The sequence below is a fragment of the Chelonoidis abingdonii genome, chromosome 1, assembly GCF_003597395.2.
Source record: "Chelonoidis abingdonii isolate Lonesome George chromosome 1, CheloAbing_2.0, whole genome shotgun sequence".
Taxonomy (NCBI): Eukaryota; Metazoa; Chordata; order Testudines; family Testudinidae; genus Chelonoidis; species Chelonoidis abingdonii.
The window spans coordinates 249726365-249742621 of record NC_133769.1 but is presented as its reverse complement, the minus strand read 5'-3'; the positions used below and the strand labels follow the sequence as shown (position 1 = coordinate 249742621).

Here is a 16257-nt window from a genome sequence, read left to right as displayed (position 1 = left end):
ACACACAGACGGTCCTATTGCACGGACAGAAGGTTACCCGCAGGGACTGGGTTACCCTGCTCCCCGGGCACGTGGCTGGTCGGTGCTGGGGGCGTGGCACCAGCCCGGGGCCTGCGCTTGCATCAGCGCCCCGCCTTAGCAACCCAGCTGTCTCCAGCGTCAACAATGGGGCGGCTGCCTCTTAGAACCCGCCGCGTTCGTCACAATGGGACAGAAGCGGTGGCGGAGCGGCGGGAGCCAGGTGAGGGGAGTCAGCGGGGGGGCCGACAGGGGGCGCCGCTGTGGCCGGGATGGAATGTCACGTTTCCACGTGGTGAGCGGAGCTGGCGCGCCAGCCAGCCCTGAGGGGTTAACCTTACATCTCCTTCCCGCCACCCATCCTGCAGCTGGAGCCCTCTCCCTGACCCCAGCACAGGGCCCCAGCGAGTTAAATGTTCATTGTCATATTTCCCCCACGAATACCCCTAAAGCTCCAGCCCCCGAAGCGCCGTTGTTGGGCAACCCTTAAAACACCTAGGTTCCTGTGGAAGGAGAGAGGTGAGGATAGGATAGTGTAGCCACAGTCATGCCTGGTTTGCAATGGGTGGTGTGTGCTCAGAAAATCAAGCTATGGAACCATAAATTCCCTCCCCTCCACCCTGCGGGACGTGTTTTCCTTCCCTCCTGCATTATTTGCTATATTTCATGATCCATCTGTTACTTCAGTTTTGTGGCTTTTACTGTTCTGCATGGCTCTTGACTTCTAAAAATGTCTTAAGTAACTGGCTGTACTCCCCAAGGCATGGGTAGGTGTCAGATCTTTGACAACCCTTTCTGTGTTCTCCCTCTCATAATCCTCCAGCCCCTTCCAGATCTCATCCTCTCCCCAAATGAAACAGCCTTTTACCTTAGCCCTCTGAATACGTTCCATGCCAAGGTTTCACACTTATGCTGGGCTCTCATCAGTTCTATTCCAATCCTGAAATCCACCAGGCTGTGTTCTTGTATTTATAAAATAGTCTAGTTTTCCCAGCACAGATTAAAAACTCAAGATGCACAGTAAGTGAGGGTGCAGGAGACGTTTATTGGCAGAGTGAAAGGATAATGGTGAACTTTAATTAAATTTTAAAAAATCTGTTTTGGTTCAGAATTTGGGCTCAAGCTGGTTGCCTTTCCTTAGATTTGAGGTTAATTTGATATTTATATTGACACCATTTCATATTCTTGTCAAAATTTCTTTGTGTAGGAAACTTTTTTTTTCTCTTCTCTTAAAATGCATTTCACATACAGATGCTGTTCAGCTGGGGTGAACAGGAGTGGCATTTATATTACAAAATGAAGGAAAATCTATAGTCAAACTCTGGGTGGCTGCAGAAATGAGATGGCTTCTGGGATCCACAACTTAAATGTGGAAGACTGTTCAAAATACTGCTTAGTTTAGTTGTTAACGTGAAGCTGCTATGATAACGAACCTTTTAGTTTGTCTGTTTCTGCTTAGAAAGTACACAGGTAGCTGCTACCTGCAGACACATCTCCTTTGGTAGCCCAATAAAAGGTATTCTCTTTGGATGTTATATGGACAGTTAAACCCTGCTAATAATGAGTAATTTTATTAAGCTAAAATAAAATTATTCTGTACATATAGTACATACGTTATAGACATAGCATATATTATCAGGTTGCAAAGAGGACTCCTTTTGCTTTTTTTCTTACCAGGGCCCCTAAGAACCAGGGAGGATTTGATTTAAACCATGATTTAAATCACTAGTCAGGAAATCATGGATTTCTACATAAAAGTGCATTCTTGTTGGTTGTTATAACCTTAAATCATATTCTTCACAACTCAGAGATAGATGTAGGTTTAATTTTTAGAAGATACGCACTATAGATTTTTAAAGTGATTTATTTTGAAAACTTTTCAGATTAGTTTTACAGCTATATCAGAAAATGAATGATTGATTGGTTATTTCATTTACCAAAAATAATTGAAGCAGATATTTATGAAGTCCATTGGGAGGTGAAGTATCTCCAGTTCAACAGGTTAATCATTAATATTTGGAGGATTTTCTTGCCATGCTCTATTAAGAGGAGAACATCACCAGAAGGACCGGCTCTAGGCACCAGCAAAGCAAGCATGTGCTTGGGGTGGCACATTTCAAGGGGTGGCATTCTGGCCAACATCTTCAAAAATTCTAACATCAAGTGCCAGCTCTCCTCTGGCAACAAAGTGCTCAACAACTGCCTGGATGTGGCGGGCAGCAGCCCTCGGGGCTACTGCTACAAAGTTTGGCTGACCCTGGAGTCTGCCAAGAGCGACTTCATGTTCTTACAGCTCGATTTCCCCGAGGAACAACAAGAAAGCTGCCAAGAACTTACTAGGGCCAGGAAGGAAGCCCCGAGCGGCCAATAACACCGTCAGTGCCGCCAGCCAGGTAACCCTGCGCTGCAGTACGGCCGGTGGGGCTCAGTGAGATGCACCGGGAGAGAATGCCATGAAATACCCCTTCAAAGGTTAGTATGGCTTTTCCCCTTCTTCTCTCCCTCCCTCGCCCCCTTGGAAACGAATCTGAGCTGGAAGAAATCCTTTTATTCAGGCACAACTTTTTAAAGATAAGTACTTGACCGTTTGATCAAGTGCAGGGTTTCTCAAACATGGGTCGCTGCTTGTGTAGGGAAACTCCTGGCGGACTGGGCCAGTGTGTTTACCTGCCCTGTCCGCAGGTCCAGCTGATCGTGGCTCCCACTGGCTGTGGATTGCTGGTCCGGGCCAATGGGAGCTGCTGGAAGTGGCAGTCAGTAAGTCCCTCAGCCTGCGCGGCTTCCAGCAGCTCTGTCAGCATTAAAATGGCTGTCTCCCTGCATTTTGTTCAAGGCTACAGAATTAGGCTTCAGGGTACTCAGAATGTGTTCATCATTTCTCTTAAGCCCAGCGTTGAGAACTTCGGCTGTGACAGTGCCATCTGTTTTTTCACGATTTTGTTCACAAACTGTCATCAGATAAGGCAAGTTCAAAACAGTCCACTACTGAGTTCCATTACACGTCTTGTGAGAGAGTTAGTCTGGTTCCTTCTACTTTTTTCAGAGCAGCTGCTGCAAAGTGGTTGTTATGGAAGTGTTTTGCAATTTCAACAACAGTTGCCTTTATGTCTGGAACACTGAAGTCTTTGGTTAGGAGGTGCATCAAATGAGCACTGCAACCATATGTTATTAGCTTGGAACTCTCTTCACTCTCTTCTAAATAATTTCTTCTCATCCCGGATACATTTGTAGCATTGTCTGACATTTGAATTTTTTTTCACAGTTTGTTACAGCTTTTACTGCTACTTCTTGTAAGTATTCTGCTGTGTATGCATTTCCCGATGTATCAATTGTTTCTGTAAGGAAGACATTCCCTTCTTCTGTTGTCACATCAGCATATACAACAGGATCATTGTGGACATTGCTCCCACCCATCAAGACTCAGGTTAAGAATTTTACCCGCTAGACCTTTGTACACTTCTCAATTTCTCTTTCATACACTTTATTCAGCAATTTGCCTGTGACATCTCCTCTGCTGGGTGGACTGTATCCTGGTCTTAATGACTGAACCATGTTAATGAAGTGTGGGTTCTCAATCATACGGAAAGGAGTATTTTTTGCATAAACAAACCAGGCAATTTTTCCATCAATTACCTCTTTTTGTAATCTGCTGGTTCTTATCACAAACTTATCTAGGGTTGTTTCTGGATGATGGAGATTTTTTTTTCTTTTTGCTACAGGTGATATACTGTGGCTATGTGACATACACGATGTGACTGAAACACTATCATTGGCAGATAATGCTGAAACTATAGAAATGATGGTGATCTTGAAGGTGGATAGTCCTCAGAATCCTGTATATTGAGGATGGATTTGCCTAAACAAAATAAGTCAGTACAGTTATTTAATTATTATTACCATACTGCTCAGTTAGTATCACACATTGCATTCAGCTGACACTCAGTACTACTTTAAAGGTGAAATTGTAAAAGGAAAATTTGCCTATTTCAGCTATTTTTTTTTTTATTACAACTGCATCTAAAATGATAATACCGTAGAGTAACAACTATATTTTTTGCTCAAACATAAGAATTCAAAACTAGTCCAGAAGGAAGACAGTCAGTCCTTAAGAAAGAAGTATGAAATAAAAAAGTTTACCAACCTGAAAATCCTGCATGTTCAGACATGTTCCTTTCATCATCTTCAATGCAGCTTCCTCCTGAGAAGGAACACTACTCATGATGTTGTTTCGTTCAGGCAACCAGGTCTTGCAATTCTTTGTTGTACGGTTTGTATTTTGCACACATGGCCTGTCTTACCCACAGATAGAAGAACTTCATGAAAATATTCCCAAACTGGATCTCTTTTACGGCCTGCTGCCGTTATAGGTTTTCCCTTCTAGTGAAAGAATGATATGGTAGATTTCAAATCAATGAAGGTTACACTCAGAAAGACCTTAAGACTTCTGGAATATGCTGCTCAAACAGTTTCACTTTTGTTTCTACTGCCTGTCCCTCCCTTCTCACATTTATCTCCAGACTTCTTCTCCTTGTCCAGATCTATTCTGCCCCCAACAATCTTCTCTTCATTGAACTGTTTGAAATTTTGCACTGTTAGAGAGAGAGATGAGGAATTGACTCTGTGTACACAAATTTGCAGAGGGACAATAGGGTTGAGGTCTGTTATTTCTTACCTCTGTATTTATTTATTTTTATTTAAAAACATTTTTGCTGTTAACAAGCATGTTATCTCTGGAGACACAAATCCACAGTTTGAGAACTGCAAAACTAAGCATCTCTGATGGTATCTTCTAGACTGAGCACTGAGTTCCATTGCATAGATAGAAAGATTAACCTAAATAATCTATACAGAAGTTTCTGGAACCTCATAAGATTGGGTCCCTAATCCATGAACTATTGGAACTCATTTACAAAACTTTTTTTAAACATTACATGAATATATTGTCATACTATAGAATTAGAATTTATAATCCCTATTCCATGATGAGATATCTTTGACCTATAATGTATGTATCTTAATTAAAACTATCTTTAGATAGGTTTTTTTCCTGTCAAAAAGCATTTTATCAAAAAAGTCCAATTTAAATTAAAAAAAAATCTTTTTTTTTAAATCATTTATTTTTATCCACCCTGCTAAGAACTAAGGTTGTATTTGCATTTAGTGTTGTTAGTGTCTTCCTAGATTATAATAGTTGATAGATTAATATACAAGAGATAAAAATAACACTATTGATTTGGCAAAGACAGAGGAATAGTCATTCTTCTGTTACAGATTAGTTATATTGTAATTTATCCTGTCTCTGCAGTAATGCCCATGGTAAACTCCCTGCTGACAGCAGTTAGGCAGGTGGCCTGCTAGTGATTCATAAATATCTCTTGTTCGTTCATTTTATTTTTAAAAAAAAATCAAATTAAAGTTAAAAATCTTGAAGCCTCAAAATTGCACACTCAGCCAGTAAGTGCAGTCCTGTTACTTTCACGTGTCTCACCTGCTATCTTTTTGTTCTACACCCACCTGTTGTGTCTTTTCCACATTTGAGCCCCGATACTGCAGTCTCACACAGGCATAATGTTATCTTATGGGACTATTTGCATTATTAAAGTTATGTATGTGTTTCTAAGACTGGCCTTCTAGATCGTAAATTCTTTGTGGTACAAACTATTTTTTATTTTATACTTGTAATTGCCTAGAACAATAAGGTTTCAGTCGTGATTGGGCCTCTGAGTGGCACTATATTGAATAGTGATTGTTTGGTTTTAATTTTTCAGGTTTTTAAGAGGAAAACAAAAAGGACCCCAAATCAAGAAGTCCAGAATGACCAGAAATCTGTGTAAAAGAGTTTCCTGGACTGACCGTGAGTAACGTAAGAAGTAGACATATTTTGCATGTATTCTTGGATGATTTACAATAGAAAGCTTTTGATGTGCATGTTATAATTGCCTATTATCTGTCCCAGTATTTGGGGTGAAGTCTCTTGTGGGTTCGAAGGGTTGCTTTCTGGCAGACTGGATGTAGTCTTCCCAACGCTTGGGTTTCAAAACAAAGAGCAATTTAATGTGAAGTGAATGTGCATGGAGGAGGGAGAGGGACATGATATCTGGTAAATGCCTGGAATTAAAGATGACTTTCCATAGTTAAGCACACTTTTTCAGTAGAATGAGAAAAAGGTAGGGAGATAAATATAAAAAGTGCCTTGCAAAAGGAATGGTGAGACAAGTGATGGTGGGAGGGAATAAACAATTTTTTGGGAAGTGTAAACATTCATGTTTTTTTCTCTTTATAGAGGTTACCTTTGATATGAAACACACAAGAGAGCAAGAAAATTCGGATTCCAACATTGCCCATGAGGGCAAGTCAAAAGAGAAGGAAAAGAGATTGAAAAGCACTTTGTGGGACTTGGATGTACAGCCTCTCATCTCATCCTCTCAGTGGCTTCAGCGTCATGGACTCAAGAGAAACAAACTGTCCCTCTCTCAGATTTTATCACAAATTGGATTTCAGCACAGGGAAGGTAGGAGGAAAACCAGTGGTAAAAGCTAAAAGTTGATTTGGAATAGTCCAGAGCTCCATGCTCCTTTTTAGCAGCACAGTATATGGTGTGGAGCCTTTAAAATTGTTTCTTTTTTTGGTGCTACCTTAGAAAAGAGAAAGGGAAGTCACATTTTGCATCTTCACCTTAGCTTGGGAACATATCCCACATGGCTGCTCATCTCTTGAGGGGGGAGATAGAGAGACAGACTATTCTTTTTAATCTGCACCATCATGTTCCTCACTTTAATCTTGATCTCAGTCTAGCTACATTTGTGAAATAACTTTTAGATACTGAATTTTCCGGAATTAGTACATGCAAAACCTTTTCCCTGGAGTCCGAAAATGTAACTGCCATAAGAACCCTGTCCTTCGTGGACTGAAAACACAAAGATCCTCCTGAGCTCCTTGCCATAAATTATTATTGTGATTCCAGATGAACATTTTGGTAATTTTTAGACAGGTAATTCAATATCAGATTTAAACTCAGGCTGTTTTTCTTGCAAAGTCAAGCTCTGCAATATCAAAGCCAAATTATAATTTGCAGTTGTGCGGCAGTTGGAGGAGAGAGTTTGTGAGAAATAATAATTATAAATCATTTATATAATAATGATTTACAGAGCACAGTAAGGCATTCCCTGACATGAAGAATTTACAGTTTAAGAAGCAGTAGTTGTAATGTATTAAAAATTGTTTTATGCTGTTTAATTTAAGAACGCAGCTGGCTTGGAGCCATGGGGAATACTGTATTCTCCCCTGCCAGGAGCCTTACTTTCATTACTAGAAGGCTAGAGGTTGCACACTCACTCCTCTCTGGATTAAGAAGGTATACAATGCTTCTTATAGCATGGTTTTACCAGCAAAAAGACACTGGATTAGCAAAGGAACATGCTGCATGGAATAGCTGCTCTGTGGCTGTTAAATATTCACATGTCCTGTGTTTTCCTGTCAGTGGAGTCCCAGCTATGCAGATCTGCCAAGAAACTTTTTGTTGTCAAGGGAGCAGAGAACATGCTTTTCCTTCTTCAGGGTATGTCCATGCTGCAACTGAAGATGTGATTTGCAGCTCAGGTAGGCATACCTGTGCTAGCTTTAATCTAGCTAGCATGGTAAAAACAGCAGCATAAATGCAGTGGCACCAGCCTCACACAGGCTGTACAAGCCTCTCTAGGGACAAACTCGCATTGCTAGAACATGCTGAAGTTCCTGCTGCAGCATTTTCGCTGTTATTTTTAGTGCACTAGTTAGATTAAAGCTAGCACTTCAGTTATGTTACCTGTACTGCAAATTGCATACCTTTTGTTACAGTGTAGACATGCCTTTAGCTGCATCCACTTTTGTTCCGTTCCATATATGTCATGGGAGGGCATCGTACATCCATGATTTTTTTTTTTCTCTTTTGACTGACAAATACTTGCACTTGCTTTTAAGATGTAAATGGAGAATACAAACGTTGAATTGCAGAAATCTGAAGTCACAAGAAGCTTGCTACCAGTAAGCAAGATGATAGTTTTTTTTTAATTCCCCATTAGATATAACTAGACTAGGTTCTAGGAGATGAGAATAATTTCTACAACTCAACATAAATAGAACCTTTTTAAAGCTCACTAATATCATATAGATAGTACAAATCCTCCCTCTCAGCTGCATGAACCTAAATTCGGACAGTAACTTTTTTAGGATCTGTCCTGCAACATGTATCAATCACTTAGTGGAAAAATTCCGCCTTTTATCCAAAGAACCTTACTGTCCCTTCTATAGAGGTGTTACTGAATTTGGTTTGTAGATTGCTGTAAAAATGTTATTTGGCTAACCAAAAGAAAATTGTTTAATGACAGTGCCATTTATCTTCTCTTCTGTTGCATATGACTTAGAAAAACAGTTCATAATGAAAATAGTCCCAATAACTGGCAACCATTTATAATCTTGAATGTAGATTATGTGTCCACCTTGGGGAAATTTGTGGCTTCTCGGTATGCAGACGGTCTGTTTCCTCAATACTTGAGAGCACAGGATGGCAGAGTATATAATGTAAGTGCGACTGACTTGTGGTTCAGTAGAGTAATAACTTTCCCCCTATTTAAAAGATGGTATCAGTGTAACAAAATGATGTGACTGAAGTATCTCCTCTTCTAAAGAAATGCTGACAGGAAACTGATGTATTTCCAAAATGGGAACTTTATCTTTTGATGATTTTATTTCTACTGCGCCAAATGATTAATGATCTAGAACAGGGGTCTCAAACTTAAATGACCACGAGGGCCACATGAGGACTGGTACGTTGGCCTGAGGGCTGCATTACTGACACCTCCTCCCTGCTGCCGTCGGCCCCGCCCCCCACTCTACCCCTTCCCTGAAGCCGCGCCTCTTCCAACCCCTTTCCTGAAATCCCCACCCAACCCCTCCCCCTTCCTGCCCCCAGGGGGTGCAGGAGGGTGTGGCAGGGGCCCAGGCCAGGGAGTTGAGGTGTGGCAGGGGGTCAGGGCAGGGGGTTGGGGTGCGGCAGGGGGCTCAGGGCAGTGGGTTGGGGTGCAGGAGAGGTGAGGCTTGCAGCAGGGGGTTCAGGGCAGGGGGTCAGGTGCAGGGTGTGGCAGGTGGCTCAGGGAAGGGGGTTGGGGCAGGAGGGGTGCAGCAGGCAGCTCAGGGCAGGGGGTCAGGGTGCATGGTGTGGCAAGGGGCTCAGGGCAGTGGTGCACAGGATCTGGCCAATAAGTGAATCTAGCTGAACTGTTCGGTAATAGCGACCATAATGTAATTAAATGTAACATCCTTGTAGGGGGAAAAATACTAAAGAAACCCACCACAGTAGCATTTAACTTCCAAAAGGGGAACTACACAAAAATGAGGAAGTTAATTAAAATGGAAATTAAAAGGAACAGTCACAAGAGTGAAATGCCTGTAAGCCACATGGAAACTAAAAACACCATAATAGATGCTCAAACTAAGTTTATACTCCAAATAAAATAACAGTAAGAGGACTAAAAAAAAAAAATGCCACTATGGCTAAACAGCAGAGTAAAAAGGGTAATTAGAAGCAAAAAGGCACCTTTCAAAAATTGGAAGTCAAATCCTAGGGTAGATTATAGAAAGGCACATAAACGCTGGCAAGCAAAGTGTAGAATTAAGCAGCCAAAAAAGAATGTGAAAAGCAGCTAGGAAAAGACACAAAAAATAAGAGGAAAAATTTGTTTTTTAAGTACATCAGAAGCAGGAAGCCTGCCAAACAATCAGTTGGGACACTGGACAATTGAGATGCTAAAGGAGTACTTGAGGAAGGCAAGATCATTGCACAGAAGATGAATGAATTCTTTGCATTGGACTTCACTGCAGAGGACTTGAGAGAGATTCCAAAACCTGAGCCATTCCTTTTCGGTGACCAATCTGAGGAAATGCCCCAGACTGAGGTGTCAGTAAAAGAGTTTTTGGAACAAATTGATAAATTAAAGAGACATAAGCAACCAGGGACCAGATGGTATTCACCCTGGAATTCTGAAGGACCTCAAATATGAAATTGCTGAACTCCTAACTGTGGTGTGTAACCTGTTGCTAAATAAGCTTCTGTACCAGATGATTGGAGGATGGCTAGTGCGATGTCAGTTTTTAAAAGAAGGCTCTAGATGTGATCCTGGCAATTACAGGGTGGTAAGCCTAACTTCAGGATCAGGCAGATTGGTTGAAAATATAGTAAAGAACAGAATTATCAGACACAAAGAGGAACATGATTTTTTGGAGAAGTGTCAACGTGACCTTTGTAAAGGGAAATTATATCTTACCATCAGAGGGATAGCCGTGTTAGTCTGGATCTCTAAAAAGCAACAGAGTGTCCTGTGGCACCTTATAGACTAACACGTACTGGAGCATGACCTTTCATGAGTGAATACATCTGATGAAGTGGGTATTCACCCACGAAAGCTCATGCTCCAATACGTCTGTTAGTCTATAAGGAGCCACAGGACACTCTGTTGCTTTTTATATCTTACCAATCTGTCGACTCTCAAAGAATTCTAATGAATATGTAGACAAGGATGATCCAGTGAATATAGTGTACTTGGACTTTCAGAAAGCCTTTGATAAAGTCCCTCACCAAAGGCTCTTAAGTAGAGTAAGTAGTCATGGGCTAAGAGGGAAAAGGTCCTCTCATGGATCAGTATTTGGTTAAAAGACAGCAAATAAAGGGTAGGAATAAACGGTCATCTTTAACAATAAAAAGAGGTAAATAGTGGGTCCACCAAGGATCTGTACTGGAACCAGTACTGTTCAACATATTCATAATTTATCTGGAAAAGGGGGTAAACAGTGAGGTGGCAAAGTTTTCAGATGATACTAAACTGCTCAAGATAGTTAAGGCCAAAGATGACTGAGAGGATTACAAGGGGATCTCACAAAACTGAGTGACTGGGCATTAAAATTGGTAGATGAAATTCAATGTGGATTTAAAGTAATGCACATTGAAAAACATAATCCCAACTATACTTAAAAAATTATGAAGCCTAAATTAGCTGTTACCACTCAAGAAAGAGATCTTGGAGTCATTATGGATAGTTCTCTCACAACATCTGCTCTTTATTTACCTCTTCACATAACACAGGAACCAGGGTAACCCAACTAAATTAATAGACAGCAGGTTTAAAACAAATAAAAGGAAGTACTTCTTCACAAGATGCACAGTCAACTTGTGGAACTTGTTGCCAGGGGATGTTATGAAGACCAAAAGTGTAACTGGGTTCAAAAAGAATTAGATAAGTTCATGGAGGATAGGTCCATCATTGGTTATTAGCCAAGATGGTCAGGGATGCAGCCCCATGATCTGTATATCCCTAAACTCTGACTGCCAGAAGCTGAGATTTGATGACAGGGGATGGATCACTTGCTGATTGCTCTGTTCTGTTCATTCCCTCTGAAGCATCTGGCACTGCCTGTTGTTGGAAAACATGGTATTGGGCTAGATGGATCATTGATCTGATACTGTGTGGCCGTTCTTATGTATATGAGTCAGGGTAATGCCTATAACTTTGCCTAGAACCCCAGAGTGAATGTCATAAGGTCCAGAGAAGGTCCTAGATATATTTCTCTTTCATTTATAATTATTTTTCTTTCCAGGGGTAGGCCTTGGCATTGCTTAATTTACTGATGAGGCTGAGGCTTATGGGATGTTAGTTGTTTTTTATTTGCACCAAATACCTAAATACAAATATTTAGGCCCAACAGATACTGAATGTTGGGCATCCTGAACAAAAATACAAAGAAACATTTTTAATTTCATTTCAGCTGCTGCTTAAGGACAAGATTGAGATTACACTGCCCAAGGAAAGAACTGTGCATCCCCTTATTCCCCTTCACAGCATTTTAAGAGCAAGTCACAATCTTGCCCTAACTTAATAACTAGTTTCCAAGTGCCCCCAATATATCCATCCATCTGCTCTGCAGTCCTTTCTAACCCCCAAAGCCCCCATTTCCTTTAAGTCACTTACATTGCTCTGATCTTGTCACAAACAAATCATGCAAACTAGTTGACGCTGCCCTATGCTTACTTAAATATTGTGGAATGCATTTAGGATAAAGTGCAGTGGCTTTTCCATTATATGTGAGTGACTCAGAGGCATTTGTCAAGTATTTTGCTGCTGAAATAGTGGACAAAAAATGGGTTGTTTCCGTTGCTTCCTTGGCTGGCATATCTGGCACTACAAATCAATCATTGTAGCTTTGCTGGACTTGGGACTGCTTTGAGTTATTTGAAAATGAAGATTGAAACATTCTCTCTTGTATTTAAATAAAGCTGACAGCCAAAAAAGAGCTAATTCTTCATTTTGTGGACTGTCTAACTGGAGCTATTGAGCTGTACAAGCAGAGAATGGAATGGGTAACCAGTGAAAGTCGGCAGATATTTGGAGTGATTCTGGAATCATGCATCACCATTGTTCTGGACTTTGGCACTGTGTGTAGAACTGAATATGACCTGTGCCGTGATGTGCTTTCTATGGTCCTCTCACAGCAAGTGACCCAGCTTGCCAAGTTTAACCTCATTCGGTAAGAGAAATGGTGTTTATTTTCCATTTTTTGTTAATGAGATGAAGAGAACTACTGTGGAGTATAGATCTGTATTCTGATGATATGCTTACTGCAATAACAATCGTCATTATTATTATTTGTATTATGGTATTATTATTTGTATTATGGTAGTGCCCAAAGGATCCCACCAAGTTCAGTGCCTCGTTATGTTAGGCAGCGTACATCTGTACTGTTCCTGCCATGAAACAATACACATTGGGAGAAAGGAAGTATTGCTATCTGCATTTTACATGTGGGCCACTACCCCACAGAGAAGTAAAGTGATTTGCCCAGTGTCACACACTAAATCACACAGCAGCATAGCTGAAAAATGAAACCAGATGTCTTGAGTCCCAGTCCAGTGCCTTAACGAAGAGACTGTATTCCTTTCCTAATATGAGTAAATTAATTCATATTCAGTGACAAATAGGCCCAGGTTTTCAAATTTAATGTGCATGTGCAAGGCTTTATTTATACAAGCATATAGATGTTTACACACACAAAACAGGATTTACATTCATGTCAGGATGGGAGTTTGTGTGCATGCAAGTCATGTGTATGCAAAGGTTTGTGAGCAATTTAATGCATCCTGTTTTGAAAACTGGCTTCAGAAAGTCTACTGAAAATTAGATTGTGACTCGTAAAGTCATTTTGCCCCTGATTTATGCCACAGTTTTGATTCTGGTGCCCTGAGGTGCTTAATTCCCCACCTCCCAGTACACTTGAGGTTTGAAGATCAGAAGTGAGCTTATGTGGCCTTTGAAAAACACACACACAATTTTTTTTAAAGGTAATCTGCAAAGTTATATCAAAATTGAGGCACAGTAAAGTTAAGTATTTGCTGAATTTATCAGGCAGTGGAGGGGGATTTAGGACAAAAATACATTTTATCTTTTTTAAAAAAAACTTCTGTGACAGTGCAGTACTACTCTCCCAGGTTTGCTAGAAGTTCTCCGAGTGATGCTTTCTGGAATGTCACGGAGACTAGAACCACCTGTTTTTCTTCTTTTTTTAATATACATGCACATGTGCGCATGCTTTGCACTGCTGTAGTGCCTTCAATGCAAAAACTTCAAAGCACTTTTTTAAAATACCGATGAACTCCACATCCCAGCTTTCTGGTTTGGTAGGTAGGTAAGTATTAATCCCATTTTACAGATGACATAGTGGCCAAAAATCACTCATTAGTCACAAAGGTGACACGGCAAGTTAGGGGGTACAGGGAGAAATAAAACCTAGGTTTTATGACACTCAGTCATGGGCTTTAAGTACTGGACCATGCTCTGTCCCCAGTTTTTAGAAAACATGATCATTGTTTTAGCTTGGCAACACTGTTAAAACTGATTATTTATTTCTTACTCTTGGAATATTTCTGTTCCCTCCCTACCACATCCCACTAGCCTGTATAGTCAGCTACTTCTCAGATTCTTTCTTGCATGTTTAAGGGGAACTATGCTCTAGAAATTGTTCTTAAAACAGCCATATTTCTTTAGTTATCTTAATTCTGTTTTGGAAACAACTGCCCTAGAAACTAATTTTCCAACTTGTGGTGCCTTATGAGAGTTTTATTTTGCCTCTTTATCTTATTACTAGTCTGGTTTTAGAAACGTGTATTTTAACTACTGTCCTATTAATGGAACCTCAACCTCAAGAGTTGGTGATTTATTATTTATTATTATTAAAGGTCTAATACAGTAGAAATATTTTGAGCTCTGCTGTTGTATGTTGTCAGTGGCTCCTCATTACTCCTGAATAATCACTAATATTATTTTCAGCACTGCACAAGATCTTGTGAAGTGGCAACAGAAAGCCGTTCCTGTGTCTGAATATTCTGTAGAGTGTGCTGTTAAATGGCTCTGGAAGTTGGACCATATGCCAGCCATCAGTTCCACCAGCTCCACCGAGGCTCTGTTGGAAGCCATAAGTGATGAGACAGTAAGTTTATACATCTCTTCTGAAGTCTCCAGTAAACCTAAGAATATCCAGTGGGAGAATTGGATTGGAAGTTTTATCCTAATGAATTGTGGAGGGCTAAAGAGAAAACTTGTGGCTATCTAGAAGGTATTTCTTTCCAGTACAGTTACAGCCCATATTTAACAATACTATATGTAAATGTATCAGGTTCTGAAAGCAGAAACTTATTTTGTTTTCCTGTGGAGCATGAAAGGTCAATATGTGCTGAAGGGGGCCACTTAGGGATCTGGGGCAAAATCAGTACTTGGTCCTGCTAGTGAAGGCAGGGAGCTGGACTTGATGTCCTTTCATGAAGGCAGTGGGCTGGACTTGATGACTTTTCAGGGTCCCTTCCAGTTCTATGAGATAGGTACCATATCTCCATATATTATTATTATTATTATTAGAAAGGAGACAGATGACTCGGTGATTCTGAGGGAGGCGGGCCGTCAGGGGGGCAGAAGCTGGTTGGGTTGGATAGGCGCGGGCCAGGCTGTTGGGAGGCACAGCCTCTACCCTTAGCTCCTTCAGCAGGTGTGAGGCTGCAGGAAGAGCCAAGGTTTGCTTCGTTAGCTACCATCCCTTTCACTTCTCAATGCCAATTGTAGTCTATAATTAATTTCAGTTGCCTAGGAGATTCATGTCAGCGGGAGGGTAAGCTTCATTTACAATTAGCCACTGGGTGGAGGAGCGATCACATGGAGAAGAGCAATATCCTACACCACCTACTCTCCAACCCTAGCATGGGAACCCCCCCTCCCTGCATTCCCTGAGGCTCAGAGGGGTTATTCAGCTGATTCCAACTAGTGTGTATGGTGTACCCTTAGTCCACTAGCAACTCTGAATGGAGACCCCTCCCTCTCTTATAAAGTAAAAACACTTATATATTTAACACTTTAAATGCTGGGAGGGCAGCACGGGTTTGAGGAAGCTTGACAGCTCAGCCAACTCCACCTAATAACCTTGACCCCTGAGGGGGCCCGCCCCAGTTTGATGAACCCCTGGGTTAATTTAATTTAGCACCCCGTGTTCTTCATCATTGCATGTCTATGTTGAGCCATTTTCGTTTTCACAACATTAGCTATCCCAGTCCGGAACAAGCGTCCAATGCTCAGTTCGTGGTATGTACTAAAACTATACTAAAGAGCCAAACCCACAGTAACCGTTCCAGTTGTGAGGGCCCCCAATTGGAGCCAGTCTTTAGGAACAGAATACACTGCATGAGGTTAAGTCCATTAATGGCTATTTAGCCAGATGGGGGTAAGAACGTGTGTCTCTGCCTCTGTTGTTCAGAGGGTGAGATAGATGGCAGGAGAGAATCACTTGATCATACTGTTAGGTTCACCTCCCTCTAGGCGCGTTGGCATTGCCATTGTCGGTAGACAGGATACTGAGCTGGCAGGACCTTTGTTTGACCAGATATAGGCTGTTCTGTGTTCTAACCTTAAATGAACCCGAAAGTAGGAGACAGATATGAATCAAGGAAAGCCAGCAGAGTATCGAAACCTGGGATCTCTGACTTATCGGGTCAGGCGTTTGGTCACAAGCTGGGTGGTTGCAAAAGTTTGGATTTTTTTAGCCAGAATTTTATTATTTCTCTCAACAATCAAACACAGCAGCAGCAAATATGGCCACACAATTCTGAACCCAACAACCATATTCAGTTTGGGCAGACTAATTTCAGCTTTCAATTAAAAACCAAAACAAATT

At 41.1% G+C, this 16257-nt stretch overlaps 1 protein-coding gene across 3 annotated transcripts in view; it reads left to right on the top strand.

Moving 5' to 3' along the window:
- Positions 1-207: 207 nt before the first annotated feature.
- VWA3B (von Willebrand factor A domain containing 3B) overlaps positions 208-16257 on the top strand; it is a 147308-nt gene continuing 131258 nt past the window's right edge. Inside the window, exons 1-6 of one of the 3 annotated variants that reach the window (XM_075061022.1) lie at positions 208-241; positions 5787-5872; positions 6302-6529; positions 8483-8577; positions 12323-12573; positions 14370-14529. In XM_075061022.1, the coding sequence (XP_074917123.1) occupies positions 5833-5872; positions 6302-6529; positions 8483-8577; positions 12323-12573; positions 14370-14529 (774 nt within the window). In that variant the 5' untranslated portion in view covers positions 208-241; positions 5787-5832. Of the gene's footprint in view, positions 314-5786; positions 5873-6301; positions 6530-8482; positions 8595-12322; positions 12574-14369; positions 14530-16257 lie in introns of those variants that run through there. The other 2 variants (XM_032805576.2, XM_075061025.1) reach the window with 2 other exon arrangements.